This window comes from Phalacrocorax aristotelis, chromosome 16, assembly GCF_949628215.1.
Source record: "Phalacrocorax aristotelis chromosome 16, bGulAri2.1, whole genome shotgun sequence".
Classification (NCBI taxonomy): domain Eukaryota; kingdom Metazoa; phylum Chordata; class Aves; order Suliformes; family Phalacrocoracidae; genus Phalacrocorax; species Phalacrocorax aristotelis.
The window spans coordinates 6,385,549-6,400,275 of NC_134291.1; the positions used below are offsets into that span (position 1 = coordinate 6,385,549).

At 57.4% G+C, this 14,727-nt stretch overlaps 1 protein-coding gene across 8 annotated transcripts in view; it reads left to right on the forward strand.

Moving 5' to 3' along the window:
- The window catches only part of BAIAP2 (BAR/IMD domain containing adaptor protein 2), a 50,831-nt gene that overhangs the window by 32,731 nt on the left and 3,373 nt on the right, over positions 1 to 14,727 (forward strand). The window contains exons 7-17 of one of the 8 annotated variants that reach the window (XM_075111648.1): positions 4,046 to 4,198; positions 6,584 to 6,811; positions 7,455 to 7,656; positions 8,163 to 8,364; positions 8,475 to 8,543; positions 8,797 to 8,959; positions 9,225 to 9,323; positions 10,776 to 10,810; positions 11,425 to 11,434; positions 11,616 to 11,622; positions 13,361 to 13,441. In XM_075111648.1, coding sequence (XP_074967749.1) covers positions 4,046 to 4,198; positions 6,584 to 6,811; positions 7,455 to 7,656; positions 8,163 to 8,364; positions 8,475 to 8,543; positions 8,797 to 8,959; positions 9,225 to 9,323; positions 10,776 to 10,810; positions 11,425 to 11,434; positions 11,616 to 11,622; positions 13,361 to 13,441 — 1,249 coding nt within the window. Of the gene's footprint in view, positions 1 to 4,045; positions 4,199 to 6,583; positions 6,812 to 7,454; positions 7,657 to 8,162; positions 8,365 to 8,474; positions 8,544 to 8,796; positions 8,960 to 9,224; positions 9,324 to 10,775; positions 10,811 to 11,418; positions 12,683 to 13,360; positions 13,442 to 14,727 lie in introns of those variants that run through there. The other 7 variants (XM_075111646.1, XM_075111642.1, XM_075111641.1 and 4 more) reach the window with 7 other exon arrangements.

Genomic DNA, 14,727 nt, shown 5'->3' on the forward strand with positions numbered 1-14,727 from the left:
CAGCTTTGGCTGAGCCCAGCGTGGCCAAGCTTTGCTCCAGCATTGCTCGTCTCCCCTGAGCATCGGGCAGCCAGGAGGGGTTGAGCCTGTGCAGTCGGGGCTCCCCGGGCTGCCGGGACCGGGCTACCCCTCCTGGGATTGCTGCTTCCCTGGACCAGGCACGAGCCCTCGCCCTGCTGAGCCATGGCAGCATCTTAAACCAAACGCTTTCCCTGGCTGCACCCAGCACCGCCACGTGCTGACATTGCTAATTAGGTCAGCGGCTCCTGGTGAATTGGAAGTGGATGTGTTCAGGAGGTGGAGGGGGGGAACGGGGGAGTTATTTGAGGCTTCTCCAACCTAGAAACCCAGAAAAGGTTTCTGGAGCTGTTGGGTGGCTCTGGCACGTGCTCTGGCTTTTGGCACGGCTGGGACCACCGCAAGCGCTGCCATGGTCGGCTCCCTGCCCTCTTGGCACTTGGGTCACTAATGGCTTTTTTGGATTTCGTTGTTTTTCTCCTCCTTTAAACTGGAATTTTTATTTGGACAAAGCTTAAAATCCATATTTGAAGCTGACAGCCTAAATCAAGGTCTTGATTTTAAGATGCACTGCTCAGGCAGTACGTGCTTGCTGTTCAGGTCCTGGAGAGGACGCTGCTAAGCAGCGGAGCCCGGACGCACCGAGGCCAGCGGGGAGGCACCTGCCCCTGGCCCTTACACTGGTGGTCAGGTCGTGTCAAGCTAAGAAATGTGTCTGGCTGGGGTTCAAAGTGCAGGATGGCTGCAGGATCCCCCTCCGTTCCTGGGGAAAGGAGATGTGAGTGGCTGCCTTGAGCCCGTCAGTCCTGATGGGCACCTGGCTGCAGGTGAAGCACTGCTCACTGATTAGAGATGGTGCTTCTCCTTGACATACAGTAGTGAGATCTTACATCATGCTTTGTGTGGTTTTTTTTTCCTGTGCATCTGGCATATATAACAAGGTTTTGTTTAAATTGTCTTTCTATGCATTATTTGAAAGCCCATTGTCACTTTGAGCAAATACAAAATGAAAACTGTCTAGTGAACAAGAAGTGTTGCTCGCCATTTTGTAATGTAACAATGTGTAAAAATCAAGGCTCTGAATAAATCAATGGCACATCAGGCATATTTACATAAAGTATTAAAAGCACTGAGAATACTAAATTTAGAGCATAGGCTCTCTGCTTGCAAATCAACGTGTTTTAACTGGCTGCAGCCATGAAGACAAGCCTTTCTTTAGTGAAGTAATTAAAAGTATACTTGCAAAACAAGGTTGAAATCAGGGATGTAAATAAGGCTTTAACTTGCGTATTTAAGTTATGAGTAAAACTAAAAATCTAACATTGCTACGACAAGGAAGAATTTCCCCACCTTGCATCATGGTGTACGGCGTGTTCGGGAGTAGAGCTGACTCGTGCCCACCCGCCGTACCTGAGGCATGGCTGTGTCTGACCTGGGGATAATTATCGTACGGGGAAACCTGAATCCTCGTGGGATGGTCCTTGTGCTACTGAACTAAATTAGCCAGAGGTGGACTCATTTCACTCCTCACCTTCTCGTTCTTGATGGCCCAGTTTAGTAAATTAAGCAGGATGAGTTTAGGGTGTCGGCGTCCGCACTTGCTCCTGTGCTCCTGCTATTTCAGGTGCTGTCAGGGTTGCGGTTTCCTTCCAGAAATGGGGCTCTGCAGGAGGGGGACAGCGTCCCACTACTTCCCTCGAGAGAGAAATGAAGGAGACCTTTTTGGGAGCTGCCTGTGGTGCAGGGGTGTGGGGACAGCAGGGCTCATTCTGTTCCAGGCGTAGCAGGGCTGCAATAGAGGGCTCCGGGTACCAGACCCTGGGGGAGCTGGGGGCTCTCTGGCCTGGTGCTGGGACGTCCTTCCCTCCCAGCTCCCTGTCGCCGCTGCCAAGCTGACGCCTCTGGGCTCTGTCCCTGTGCTGTTCCCGGGGCTAATAATACCTGGGAGGAGGCGGTGTGCTGCCGGCAGCGCCTCTGTCCCGAGCCCACTCCACAGGAGCAATGCTTTTCCTACTCACGCCGAGCGCGTCCTCCCACTGCCGCCTGCTCCCACCCGCCTGCCGGCACGTGCCCGGGGCTGCTGCCGCCTCTTCCCGATGCCTCTGTGCCTGCTGCCAGCACAGCCCGGCTGCCTGATGGCTTTCCTGGTGCCTGCCCCTATATCCCTGCCAGCCCTGGTCCGGCTCGGCTCTCCCTGGAGCTTCGCTTGTGGGTGATGCGAATACCTCCATTATTTCTGCTTTTACACCTAATGATGTCAGCGCAGTTACCTTCATTTGTTTCTGTTCCTAAATGTGGACATTTGTGCTGGATTTCCTCATTTGGAGGGAAAAAATTCCTGCAATAGGGTTCAGTTGCAAACTCAGTTTTTACCCATTTCTCACTGATCCCTTTTCCCCCACCTGTGTTGGTGCCTGTGGGGAGACCCAAAACCTGCTGCGTCCAGCACAAGCTCTCTGCAAGGTTTGCTCTTGAGGGAGGATGCTCCAAGGAGGGTGGGAGTAGCAGGAGCTCCAGCTCTGAAATAAGCTCCCTTTGAAGTCCAGAATGTCACTTAATCTCACTGCTTTGTTGAGGTTTGTTCCATTTTATGTCTGCTAATAAATATTGTAGCATGCTAAAAATAACTGTTAAACATGAAGAAAGAAGTAAAGCTGCTTTGGGCCCTGAATTTTCAGTTTAATTCCCTTCTCATGGAAGCTCAGCCTTTCTGAAACAAGTTTAGCAGTGCCTGGTCTACACGGCTGCTTGTGGCTTTTCAGTGCAGGGTTGCTGTCCCAGGGAAGGGCTGATGGCAACGAGGTGTTGCAGAGCAGGACAGCAATGGACGGGAGAGATGCTCCTCTTAAAGGCTTGGTGGGTGCTCTCCCAGTGCCACATCAAGGGTGGCAGCTCCTTGCAGAGGAACTGGGGACATCTCTCGACCTCTGTTCTCAGGGATGCTGATGGTGTGGCTGAGCAGCAGCCCTGCGGTCCCTGGCACTGCTCTGCAGCCCTCCCATGTGCCATGTTCACATCACACAGGTCAGCCTGAGCAGCCGGGTTACTCCAGGCCAGCTCCGCGTGCTGCCTCCATGCCCTGTATGGTGCTGGCAGAGTCCCGCGTGGCACAGCCGTGCTGGCAGAAGTCCTGTAGGTAGAGCAGGAGCCTGTGCCAGGTGGGGAGCCTCATGCTGCTGTGCCTATGACATCTCTGCCCGGTGCTGGCAGGGGCCTCAGCGTCCCCACAGTCCTGGGCTGCATGGCATCGAGGAACGGCCACCCTGGCAGTCCCCTTGCTGCTCGCAGCCGGGCAGGGAGTGTTGTGCCAGCGTGCAGCACTGCCCTGGCACCTGCCCCCTGCACCGCTTACCGGCGAGTGCATATTGAAAGTGTTCCTGGTAGTTTTAGCATTGGTGGTGCTTGTGTGTGTTGGAAGGGTTTACATGCTGTCCCACTGGCTCTGGGCAGCATGGCCCTGCCCATCCTTGCAGGCAGCGACGGGCAGCAAGCAGTGATTTGGCAGACACCGACAGCAGAGGAGGTGCTGGAGGTGTTCAGCCTGGGCTGGGTTTCATGGTGGTTGCACGCTGTGATCCCTGGCAGGGATGAGCAGGGGGCTGTGGGGCCTGTTGCCAGCTCTGGGCGGTTGGGGTAACTGCCCTGGCCTCCGCCACCGGTGCAGGTGCCTCAGCGGGGCTCGGGTGCCCGTTTGGTGAGAGGGCGGCTGCACGCGGTACAGCTTGTCCCACCGCCCGCATGGCTCCCGGCCCACGCGCTGAGTCAGCGCCTCTGCGTGGGGGTGGGGGGCTCAGATGAGTAAGGGTGGGTTGGAGGGGCTGCGCAGGCATGTGTGTGCACGTCCTGTGCTGGGGGGGCCCCTGTGGGCACCCTGCCTGCCGGCCACTCCCTGACCAGTCCCACGGCTGCACTGCTGACCCCTCTCCGGAGGATGCTGCAGCATCCCCTACCCGGCACACAGAGGGGCAAGCGCTCAGTGGGCAAAGCGGTGAAGGCAGCCACCTCTCTGCTTCTCTTTCCATTCTAGTACATCGAAGCCATCAGCAACAAGCAAGGCGAGCTGGAAAACTACGTCTCTGACGGCTATAAGACAGCGCTTACGGAAGAGAGGAGACGATTCTGCTTCCTGGTAGAGAAACAATGTGCAGTAGCAAAGAGCGCGATCACCTACCACGCCAAGGTGAGTCAGCCCCACCGGAGGTGCTGGTCTGCTGCTGTGCTCCTGTGGCTGCAGGTCCCCGGCTGCCCCGTCACCGGGTGGGTGCTCCTGTCGTGAGCCATTGCCTATAGAGCAGGCTGATATGCTGAAAGCTGCAGCTGTGCAGCCCCTGTGGCGCAGGGGCAGAGGCAGGGGAATGAATATACCAGTGGGTGACCCATGGACGAGGTGCCCTGGGAAGTGCATGTGCTCCCAGGCTGGGAGAGGCAGGGCTGCTTCCAGGGCGCTGCTGCCTTCCTGGCCGCACCCTGAGCTGCCCTTCCTCTGATGAGGGGCATGTCTCCCATGGGTGCTGCTCTGCATTTCAAAGCAGCTTCTGGGTGCGAGAGGTAAATGAGGCCAGTTGTGGTTTGTTCAAATGCCAACGTGGTGGTGAGGGCAGAGCCTGGCAGCCCATCCTGCTGTCCGGCTTGCCGAGGCGGTGCTGGCCTCTCTGCAGCGCCAACCTCACCTGTGTGGAAATGCTTGTGGTAGGTGGATGGGGTAGAGTTCACCTCTCCTGCATGCTGTGGTCACCGAGGTCTGATGGCTCTGCCCTGGCAGAAGCTTGTCAGGTTCCTCATGCATCAGCTCATGACTTGCAAAAGCAGAAGAAATGCAAAGCAGCGCTGTTCCTGCTCAGTCAGAGCTGCACTGCCTACCTGGCAGGGCAGGCAAAGGGCTCCCTCTGACCCTCTGGTACTCCCTGGCCTTGGTAAAGGTGGGGATTAAACCAGAGATTAAACTGCTGCTCCAAATACCCTCTTGCACATTCCAAGCAGCCCCCTTTTCCTGGGCCAGGGGCCAGAGCTGCTGCCTGCCCGCATGGGAAGTGGTGGCCCCCTGCACTGGTCCAGAGGAGAATCCATCTGGACAAGGGCTGGGAACGCTGGTGCTGCTCCCACAGTCTCATGCTCCCGTTCTGGTTGTTCCCCACCGCCACCCCCCGTTGCTCACAGCTCCCATCTGTCACCACCACGCTTGGCACCAGGGAGCCAGAGAAGGAGTTTGGATTAGTCAGCACTGTCCTTGCGCTGCACTGCAGGCTGGGTTGGTGCTTGGAACATGCAAAGTCCTCCTGTAGAGCAGGAGGGAAAAGAACTCCCCCCCGGAGATGAGGGTGTCGGCAGACACAAGGGTGCCGGCACTTGCAGCATGACCGTGGCACAGTGAAAACAAAAGCTTCTTTCAGCAGCATGTAGAGGGTGGCTTTGCAAGAGGGACTGTACAGGTGGCTCGTCCAGAGTGTGGTGGGTGTATGTGCAATGTGGGCGCCCAGCCTTGCACCAGTCTGGCAGCTGATGTGGGCCTTGCTGGCTAAAAACGCCATCCTGCTGCTGCCTGCGGCTCCTGGAGGATGCTGGCAGCAGCCACAGTCTGGTTGGTGAGGCTACGCCTCGGCTGGAGCTGGTGGCCAGTAATGGGGAAAGGTTCTGGGACTTTGAAGTTTGCTTTAGAGGGCTTTTTGATATGTAGGGACCAAGTTGTCTCCAGGTGAGATGGGTTGCAAAGCTGTGCAGCAGCGTCAGGTCACCCTCTGCTGTGTGGCTCTGCGGGGTGAGCCGGTGGGGGAGTTAGCTGTCAGGCTTACTGGAGCTGCAACTGCTGCTCTTCACAGCACACTTCCCAGGGAGGTGTTTAGGCAGGCACTGGGGGTCTGCATGGTGCTTGGCTGGGGAATGACCTCGGGGTGGTTTGGGACATCTCCCTTTGAGCATTGCACAATGGGACACTAGCTCACGTGGCATTGGTGTCTTAGCTGAATAAGGGCAAGTTAAGCTCCATTTCCCCCCTGCCCCTTGGCTCGCAGCTCAGCGGTAGACGGCTACAGGTCCTGCCCATGGGCAGGGAACAGCACGGTTTAGCTGCAGGGTGGTGGGGCCAGAGGCTGTTGGGGCTGAGCAGCCCTAAGCTTGAAGCTCATCCCTCAGGACCTGGGTGACAGCACAGAGTACGCCTGTGCACTGCATGTCCCATGGCCGAACCTTTGGTCGGGTTTTATTTCCCTGCTCTGTCAAGCAGAGCTGTTCTCGCTAAGCCCAGCACCCTGCCTGGCTTTCTACAGCCCCTCTGTTCCTGGAGCTGCCCCATGCAGATATCTCAGAATAAGCTGGGGAGACGAATTGCGTCTTCCTTCCCTCCTTTCCATTTTTCATGACACCTTCCTGGCTCAGCTGCTATCAGAACCTGGAGGCTGTAAGCCCCTGCGTTTTATCTCATCCGTGCCATGTACACAGGAGTCAATCAATCTTGCGGCCAGGTTCAGGCCAGCTCCGGATCCCCGCAGTGCTGACCAGGGAGGGGTGCAGAGCTGGGTGGGTTTTACCACACCCCTGTGCCCTCACACCTCTTTTTTCTCTATTGCAGGGGAAGGAGATGCTGACGCAGAAGCTGCCACTGTGGCAGCAGTCCTGCTCGGATCCCAACAAGATCCCAGACCGCGCTATACAGCTGATGCAACAGATGGCTGCCAGCAGCAATGGCACCATCATGCCCAGCCCTCTGTCTACATCCAAATCCAACCTCATCATCTCTGACCCTATCCCTGGTGCCAAACCTCTCCCTGTCCCCCCGGAGCTGGCACCTTTTGTAGGAGTAAGTATCTTCATTGTGGAAGCTGTCCTGCCCTTCTGAACAAAGCTGGAGGGATGAGCCTGGGCCGGTGTCACCACTGTCCTCAGCAAGTTGCCTTTTGATGGACTGTCATTGATGCGCAGGGATGGGCAGCTCTGTGCACATGCTGCCTTGGGATGTGGAAAGGAGCCTGGCATGGGGATGGGCAGCCCAGCCTATCTGGGTTGCTGAGCTCCAGAGGGGCAGGGGCTGCAGGGGCTCCCAGGTGCATTTTGGGGAACCCATGAGCTGGACTTGCTTGGCCCAGCTGGTCCCAATCAGGCTGGTCCCAGAGCTGTGGGGCTAAATCAAGGTACCCAAGTAAGTATGGGAGAAGGTGCTTGGAGTGACCCATGGGATGAAAGACCCCCTGATGCTGGGGTATGAGCGGAGCAGTAGGGCTCAGGAGGGTATGAGGCAGCTTGGAGCAGTAAAACACCACAGAGGTGACCCCACTGCTTTCCCCAGAGCAGTTTGTCTCAGGTGGGGAACTAAACCCAACAGGCTGAAGCTCTGATCTGCTCTGAGCCGCCTTCCCTGGAGCTGCGTCCCGCTGCGGGAGCTGCAGTGGGATGCCTTAATGAAGATATTCCCTATCTTCCCCCCTCCTCTCCTCTCTCCATAGCGCATGTCGGCGCAGGAGGCCATGCCGGTGATGAACGGAGTCTCAGGCCCAGACAGTGACGGGTACAACCACTGGTCTGAGATGAAGCCAGCACAGCCCAAATCTTTATCTCCTCCCCAGCCTCAGAAGCAGCTGAGTGACTCTTACTCCAATACACTCCCAGTTCGCAAAAACGTGCCACCGAAAAACAGCTACGCATCAGGTGAGGCTTAGTCCTCCCCATTCTCTGCTCCCGGGGTGCCGTGGTGCCGGCTGTGCCGGGCAGCGCTTGCGGCATGTGTTCGGCAAGGGCTGATTGCAGCTGTGGTGAGCAGGGTTGTCGGGATGTTGTTGGTGGCAGGGCAGTGAATGGCAGCATCGCTCCGGCAACAAGTGCCACTCATGCTCCTGGACCTGGGGTTAGGAAACAAGCAGAGCTGGGCTCTGCTGTGGCTTGGGCTGGGTGGGCTTTCAGCCCACTGACAGGATTTCCAGGAGGAAAATCATGAGGAATCTTGTGTAAGGAGACAGTTCCCTTTGCCATGGCTGGCGGGCGATGCCAAGAGCAGTGGCCTGATCCTGCTTGTTAAGGGGGAAGGTGTGAGTCTGACACTGGAGGTTTTATTGGAACCTGGGGTAAAATAAGCAAGGTCAGGGACCTGGCCTTGTCTGTGCCTGGATTTGGCCATGGGGTGAAGGACTTGAACTCATTGGTCTCTCTCCCACCAGCTGAAAACAAGACGCTGCCACGCTCCAGCTCCATGGCCGCAGGGCTTGAGAGGAACGGCAGGACGAGGGTGCAGGCCATTTTCTCTCACGCTGCTGGAGATAACAGCACCCTCCTGAGCTTCAAGGAGGGTGACCTCATCACGCTGCTGGTGCCAGAGGCCAGGGACGGCTGGCATTATGGAGAGAGTGAGAAAACAAAAATGTGAGTGCCGCAGCCATCCCCCGCAAACTGCTGCACCCTGGGTGCAGCCTCTCCTAGATCCTCCATGAATAAACATGGGTTTGGCTTCATCCCCTGCCTTTGCCTTTCAGGAGGGGCTGGTTTCCTTTCTCCTACACGCGGGTCCTCGACAGTGATGGCAGTGAGCGGGTCCATACCAGGTAGGAGCATCATGCTGGGTGCTGTGGTGGGTGGGTTCCTGCGCCCCTCCCAGGGCTTGGGATGGGAATACTCTGCATTCCCCAGACACAATGCATGTCGTTAGGAATAACTCCCAGCACAGGTGGGTGGTAGCTTCCTTTGGGGGGGGCTTTGGCCATGGGATCCCCTGCTGTGGATGGATGGGCAGCCTGGGCACGTCTCAGCCCAGGGTGGGCTGGTGCTGATGCTTCTGCTTTGGGTGCCCCCACCCAGCCTGCAGCAAGGGAAGAGCAGCAGCACCGGCAACCTGCTGGACAAAGACGACATCGCTATCCCACCACCCGACTATGGCATGGGCTCCCAAGCCTTCCCAGCGCAAGGCGTCAACACCTTCAAGCAGAGGCCGTACAGCGTGGCCGTGCCCGCCTTCTCCCAGGTGAGTCTGTCGGACAGCAGGGGGGCTGCTCCCACTCCAGGGAGAGACTTTTTATAATCAGGAGATGCTTGAGAAAAGCCCCAGGTCTTAGTCCCTGCTGGAGCCTTGTGCGCGGTGGCCTGGGTGTCTGTGGTGTCCCCGTCCCGTCTGCGGTCTTAAAGCAGAAGGATGAAATGTGTTAAAGCGTGTCCTCAGTCCTGCCGTTGGTGTAGACGGTGTGCGGGTGAAGGAGGACTGCTCTCCAACCTCTGTTCGTTGTTTGTAGGACTACCTAATGCCCTATGGTTGTGCAATTAAAGACTATTCCAGTGGCCTCTGCCAACCACCCTCCGCTCACTACAAGCCTTACACTAGGTCAACAGCTGTAAGTCCAAATGCACGCAATGTTTCCCTTGGGATTTACGGGCAGTTGGCCGTTTTTTGCCTGGTGACCCGTGTGCCTTGCCCAGGGCCTCGTCTCCTGCTGAGCGTCAGCTCTGGGGGAGAAGGGGCAGGGGGTGCAGGGAGGTGGTGGGGGAGGAGAGCAGTGGATGGGGAGGACCAGCCGGTTTGGCTCACCCAGGCAGAACGGGCAAGGCACGGGGAGTGAATGGCACAAAATGGCACCCTAAACCCCCAAAGGACAACACTTGCCTACTCCATGGGAGCCTCCCACCAGAAACAAGCTGTTCACAGGCAGCTGGAAGTGTTTTCTCTGGCATGTACCTATTCAAGCTAGTGATGGTCCCGTGGGAATGCTGGAGTGAGCTGCAGGGCTGGGGCAGACCCCATCCAGGGCTCTGGCGGTTGTCCAGAACAACCTTAGGGCTTCTCGGATAACGCATTAGGGAGGATGCATGTGGTGTGGGACTCATCCCTGCCAGAGTGAGCGTGGTGGGATGAGCCGCGCTGGCTTTCCTGGAGCGCTCAGCACGTGCTGGTGCATGGGGAGAGGATGAGGAGGGGGAGAGGCGGCCATACAGCACCCGACCCTTCAGCAGGGCGCTCTGGAGAGGCAGCAGCTCTGGCTGGGGTCTGGTCCTCTCTGCAGGGGGGTATGGGCAAGTGCAGCCCCACTTGCTGTTTGCTGGGTTTTCCCAGCAGGGTTTGCTGCTGGATTTGGGATTTTGTGATTGGGAGCGTTCCTGGGACAAGGGGAACATGGGTGTCTGATCCCTGGTGCATGGCCAGCTCAGAGACCAGCAACTCCCTCTCCTTCCTGGAGCAGTTCTGTGTGTGTCATGGAGAGGAGAGCTGCTCTGTGGCCATATCCCAGGGCAGGTCCTCACCTGGGGAGTGACATCCTCAAGGGACGTCCTCTGAGCCTGGTCCCTGTCTGCTCCTTGGACCACTGCGGTCCTTCCCTCCTGCAAAGGCCATTCAGTACTGGCTGAAGGAGAAAATGGTCCAAAACCCTGTGGGTTTCTGGTGGGAGTTAATACAGACAAACACTTCTTTCCACAGAACATTTCACTAGTGTCTCTCAGACTTGTTCAATCCCTTTTTGAGTGTCTTGCATCTCAAAAGTGACTGGAGCTCTGTACCATGGCGGGGCTGGGCAGAGCAGGCCAGGGACCTCCCGGCTGTTGCTTTCCCTTGTCTTGCCAGAATCAAGTCCTGCTCCAAAGAGAGTAGCGCAACTTCACTCTCTGCTGTCTCAATCCCATTTAAATCATCTCCATATCTCCCTTTCGTCTCCAAATGCATTGGCTCTCAGCCCCAGTATCCCTGGGTCCTGATGCACTTTGGTCTGTTCGTGTGACCCTCCAGTGGCACCTGAGTGGGTGCAGCCCATGTCCCCTACCCCTCACCGTGCTTCCTCCCCTCCTCTCCGCAGGGTCTTGACGACTATGGGACAAGGTCCGTCAGCAGGTAAGACTTTACCTTCCTGTCACGTTACCTGAAAGTGAACTGTTGGTGTTGGCTCTGGGGGAAGCCGTGGTGCCGTGTCCCCATGGGGGTCCCTGCGCGGGCTCCCTGGGGGACAGGCGGTGGCTGGGATGGGGCTGTGTGGTGGAGGATGTGGTGCAGGTCTCATCTGTGAGTGCGGAGGGACCCAGCGTCTCCCGGGGAGGGCAGGTCCCAGGGCCAGCCCCTGCGTCCCTGACCTTGCACCCTTTGTGCTCCTCTGGAGAGAGTTGTGTCTCTCCAGCCTCCTCTCTGGGGCTTGTGCCCAGATAGCGAGGCCATGGAGAGTGCACCCTGTGGGGTCTTTCCCCAGCACCTCCTCCATCCCTATTCCCTCTGCCTTGAGTTGCCCCATTTTGCTCTTGGGGTTAAACCCCAAACCCACCGGCACGGTCTGCGAGCAAAGCGGTGATGGGCAGGCGTTGAGCTCGCCGCCCGCCTCCGCTCTGGGGGTGCTGTGCCGGTCCCTGTGGTGCCGTGCCGGGGAGCTGGGCTCCTGGGCACGGTGCTGCCTCGTGGCACGCGCTGGCAGTCCTGGCCATTCTGGCAGTCTCCTGTGCTTTGTTCCGCAGCGGCAGTGGCAGTTTGGTATCAACGGTGTGAGGACACCTTGGCTAGCGGCGGCCCCTTGCTGCTTGGAAGAGCTTTCTGCTTCTTTCCCCTCTTTTCTTTCCCCTTCATTTCTCTTTCTCTACTTCTTTTGGATTTTAAACTCTTGTGATCTTCAAGGAAACCATGGTGCTTCCCCACCCCTCCCTGGTGTTCACAGTGCCCTTGTTTCTGAAGCCTTTTCAGAGCAGAAACTGCCGATCGGTCTGTGCTTGCTTTGAAGCAGCCTGGATGCAGTTTACACTTTAGTGGGACCCAGTTTTTGTACTGCTGTGTGAATGTTAGCGATGCACTATTCCTCCTGTGGGGCTGCGCGCCAGCCGCCTCGCACGAGCCTGGACAAAACCTCCCAGACTGGAACAAATATGCATGGCCTCTGGTGTCCGTACTGTTACCGAGCATCCGGGATGCCCGCGCCCGGGATGCCGTTCCCGTGGGGGGCAGCAGCCCCGTGCCTCCCCCTCAGCCTGATCCGCTTCCATCCAACCGCCCACCGCGGTGGCTTTGGGAGAAGCGGATAGTGCAGAGCTCCCACCACAGGGAAAGGGCTGCTTCTCGGCTGGGGTCCTGCTGGCCATGGGGCGCAGCCAGCAGCCCCCCCGGAAGGGTTACTCCTGGTTGTTTTATAAATATATATATATTTTTTGTAGCAAGGTATTGTTACCTCACGTTAGCGCTGGGGGCTGGTGCGGAGCTGTCAGAGGACGTGCTCGCATCCCAAAACCAGGCTTGAGCGAGGCAGCCCCCCGCTGTGCCGGGGGGCTCGGCAGTGGCTGGGGGTCTCCCACCCCAGCGCCGGGTCGGCACTCGGGGTCCTGCTCCCGCAGCTGAGCCCGGCCATAGCCCTTCCAGTGCCCGTGGCCGTCTCCACCGCAAAGCTGCACACGCTTTCTTTTTCTGATGTGATTTTTAAAACCTCTTACATTGCCTGTTTACTAGGACATTGCTGGCAATACAGATACACACACGGACAAGTTTTTGTTTTATATACTTGCCTATGGGCATATTGTAACAAGACCCTCCTGCATCAATGTCCTAATTTTGCTAAAGATTTTTAACCCAGGATATTTCATGCTGAATGACTGAATGTAGAGGGGGGAAAAAAACCCAGCCTAGCAAAGCCTGTATGGAGATTGTAAAGCGTTGAAAAACCTTTTTTAAAAGCCAGAGAGAAATGTGCCCTGTACTGAGTTATTGTTTGAATAAAAGTTTTATTTATTGCATTGAGCTGGGCCTTGGTGTCTTTTTCGGCTGCCGTGCCTGTGTGCTGCCCATCACCGCCTGCATTGCCCATTGCACATTGCCATGCCTTTTTTGTTGGTTTTTTTTTTTTCTCTACCTCCTTCTCCATCCCGTTGGCAGCAGGTGACCATGGGAGACCTTGGGTGCCACCTGCCTGTGCTTGGCCCCTTCAGGCTTTAAACAGCTTTGCTGAGCGGGAGCAGCTAAAACTGTTTAAGGGCCAGGTCCCCTTCTCCCTGTGCATCTCAAGGAGATGCTGCTGCTCGCTGCATGCTGAGGCTGTGGCTGCACTTTCCCGGCCCGGCGGCAGTGGGAAAGCGGTGATGGTCGGGGCGGGGGGAAGGAAGCTGCCCCCCTCCCTTCCGTAGCCCCCGTCATGCCTGGCCTCTCCTCTCTGCAGGTGGCTCCCGGCGCGCCGGCTGGCCATGCCCTTCCTTCCCCTCCTCACAGGGAGCCGGCGGGCAGCACCAGCAACTCAATAAACATGACTTTTCCTCCTTTTTCTTCTTTTTTCCTCCTGTTTCCTCTGCCCAGAGGTGCTGCGTGTGGTGCAGCCAGTGGGCTCTGTGGGCTCTCTTGCTGGGGCGGCTGCCGGCTCGTAGCCCGGTTCCTCTCCTTAACCAACACCTTCTGTTCCCATCAAGGGGTCGGAGCATGTCCCAGTGTCCTCCAACCTGCCTTCTCTTTCCCTTGCAGCCCTGATGTTGAAGTGGCCAGGTTTTGAGGTGCCCCTGCCCGTAGTTAGTAAGTTGATGGTCTCGGGGGGCCGAGCCCTGGGTGTGCTGGCGCTGGGCAGCGGGTGATGGCCGTGGGGCTGCGTGGGGATGGTGCCACTGCTCTGCTTCCCCCTGCACCCGGCCAAACCTGTTCCTTCCCTCGGTCACCGCTTCTCCCCGTCCCGGTGGCGGGAGCTCCTGGTCTAACCATGCTTCATCTGCACGGCTCCTCACACTGCTGCCACGCCGGGCAGCCCGCTGGGGCTGCGCTTCCCCCAGGGATGCTGAGCTGCTCCTCCTGCTCCCGCTGCTTCCCCTGCCCCCCATAACCAGCCTCTTTGGTTGTAGGTCTCCGGCATCTGCTGTCCCACCAACACCTAGTCGCTGCATCGCCATCCCCAGCCCTCTCCCGTGGGGACAGAGCAGATCCATGCTAATGTCAAGTTTCTTGAGCAGCTTCTTTTGCTTGTAGGCTGCCCTGGAGATTGATCTTGGGAGCCTCCTTGTCCCAACCCCAGCTGTGGCCCCAGGGCAGGGATGGAGGATTACCCCCAGGAACCAAGACCCCCCCTCGCCAGCATTGCAGAGCCCAGGAGGGCCCTTCCCTGGTTCTCTTTGATCTGTGAGCTGTTTTTCCCATGGCTGCCAGAGCTGTGGGCTCCTGTCCCAATGGCTCTTCTCTGCCAGAACAAAAATAGTTAAATGATAACCCCTGGTGACTCATCAAAGCAACCTTTCCTCTCCCTCCAGTCCTGAGAATCTATTTTGGCATTCTGGGGGGAAAAGTGATCTCAGAATCTGTATTAATTAGGTGGGAAATTAATTACCCTATTTTTAAGCAAAAGCCATTTATCTTTTGAGGAAAGCAGAGCACACTTAGAGAGGTGAAAGATGGCAGGGGAGAGGGGCCAAGGGAGGCAGTGAATACCCTTCCTGGGGGACTGAGACTACTCTTCTTGCCCTGTGGGAGGTGGCTGGGGACATCCCAAAGCTGCTTGGGTCCCGGCAGAGGTAGCCAGTAACCACAGCTGCTCCTAACATGGCTTAACCCCATGTTCATGTTTGTCTTGCTATCATTTCACCTGCACCCCTGACTCGGGATGGCAAGGCTGTGACCCATGGGGGAGACCTGCTGGTGGCCTGGCCATTGGAGCCGGCGTGCCGTGGCAGTGCCAGGGCCGAGCGGGGCTCACTGCTGCAGGCACATGGCCGTTGCCTCCGATGCCAGAAGGAGAGGGTTTGTGCAGCTCCCCGGGGAAGGCTGGCTGCAGAGGCTGGGCTGGGGCTGACTAGGCAGGGAAGGGCTGCAGGCAG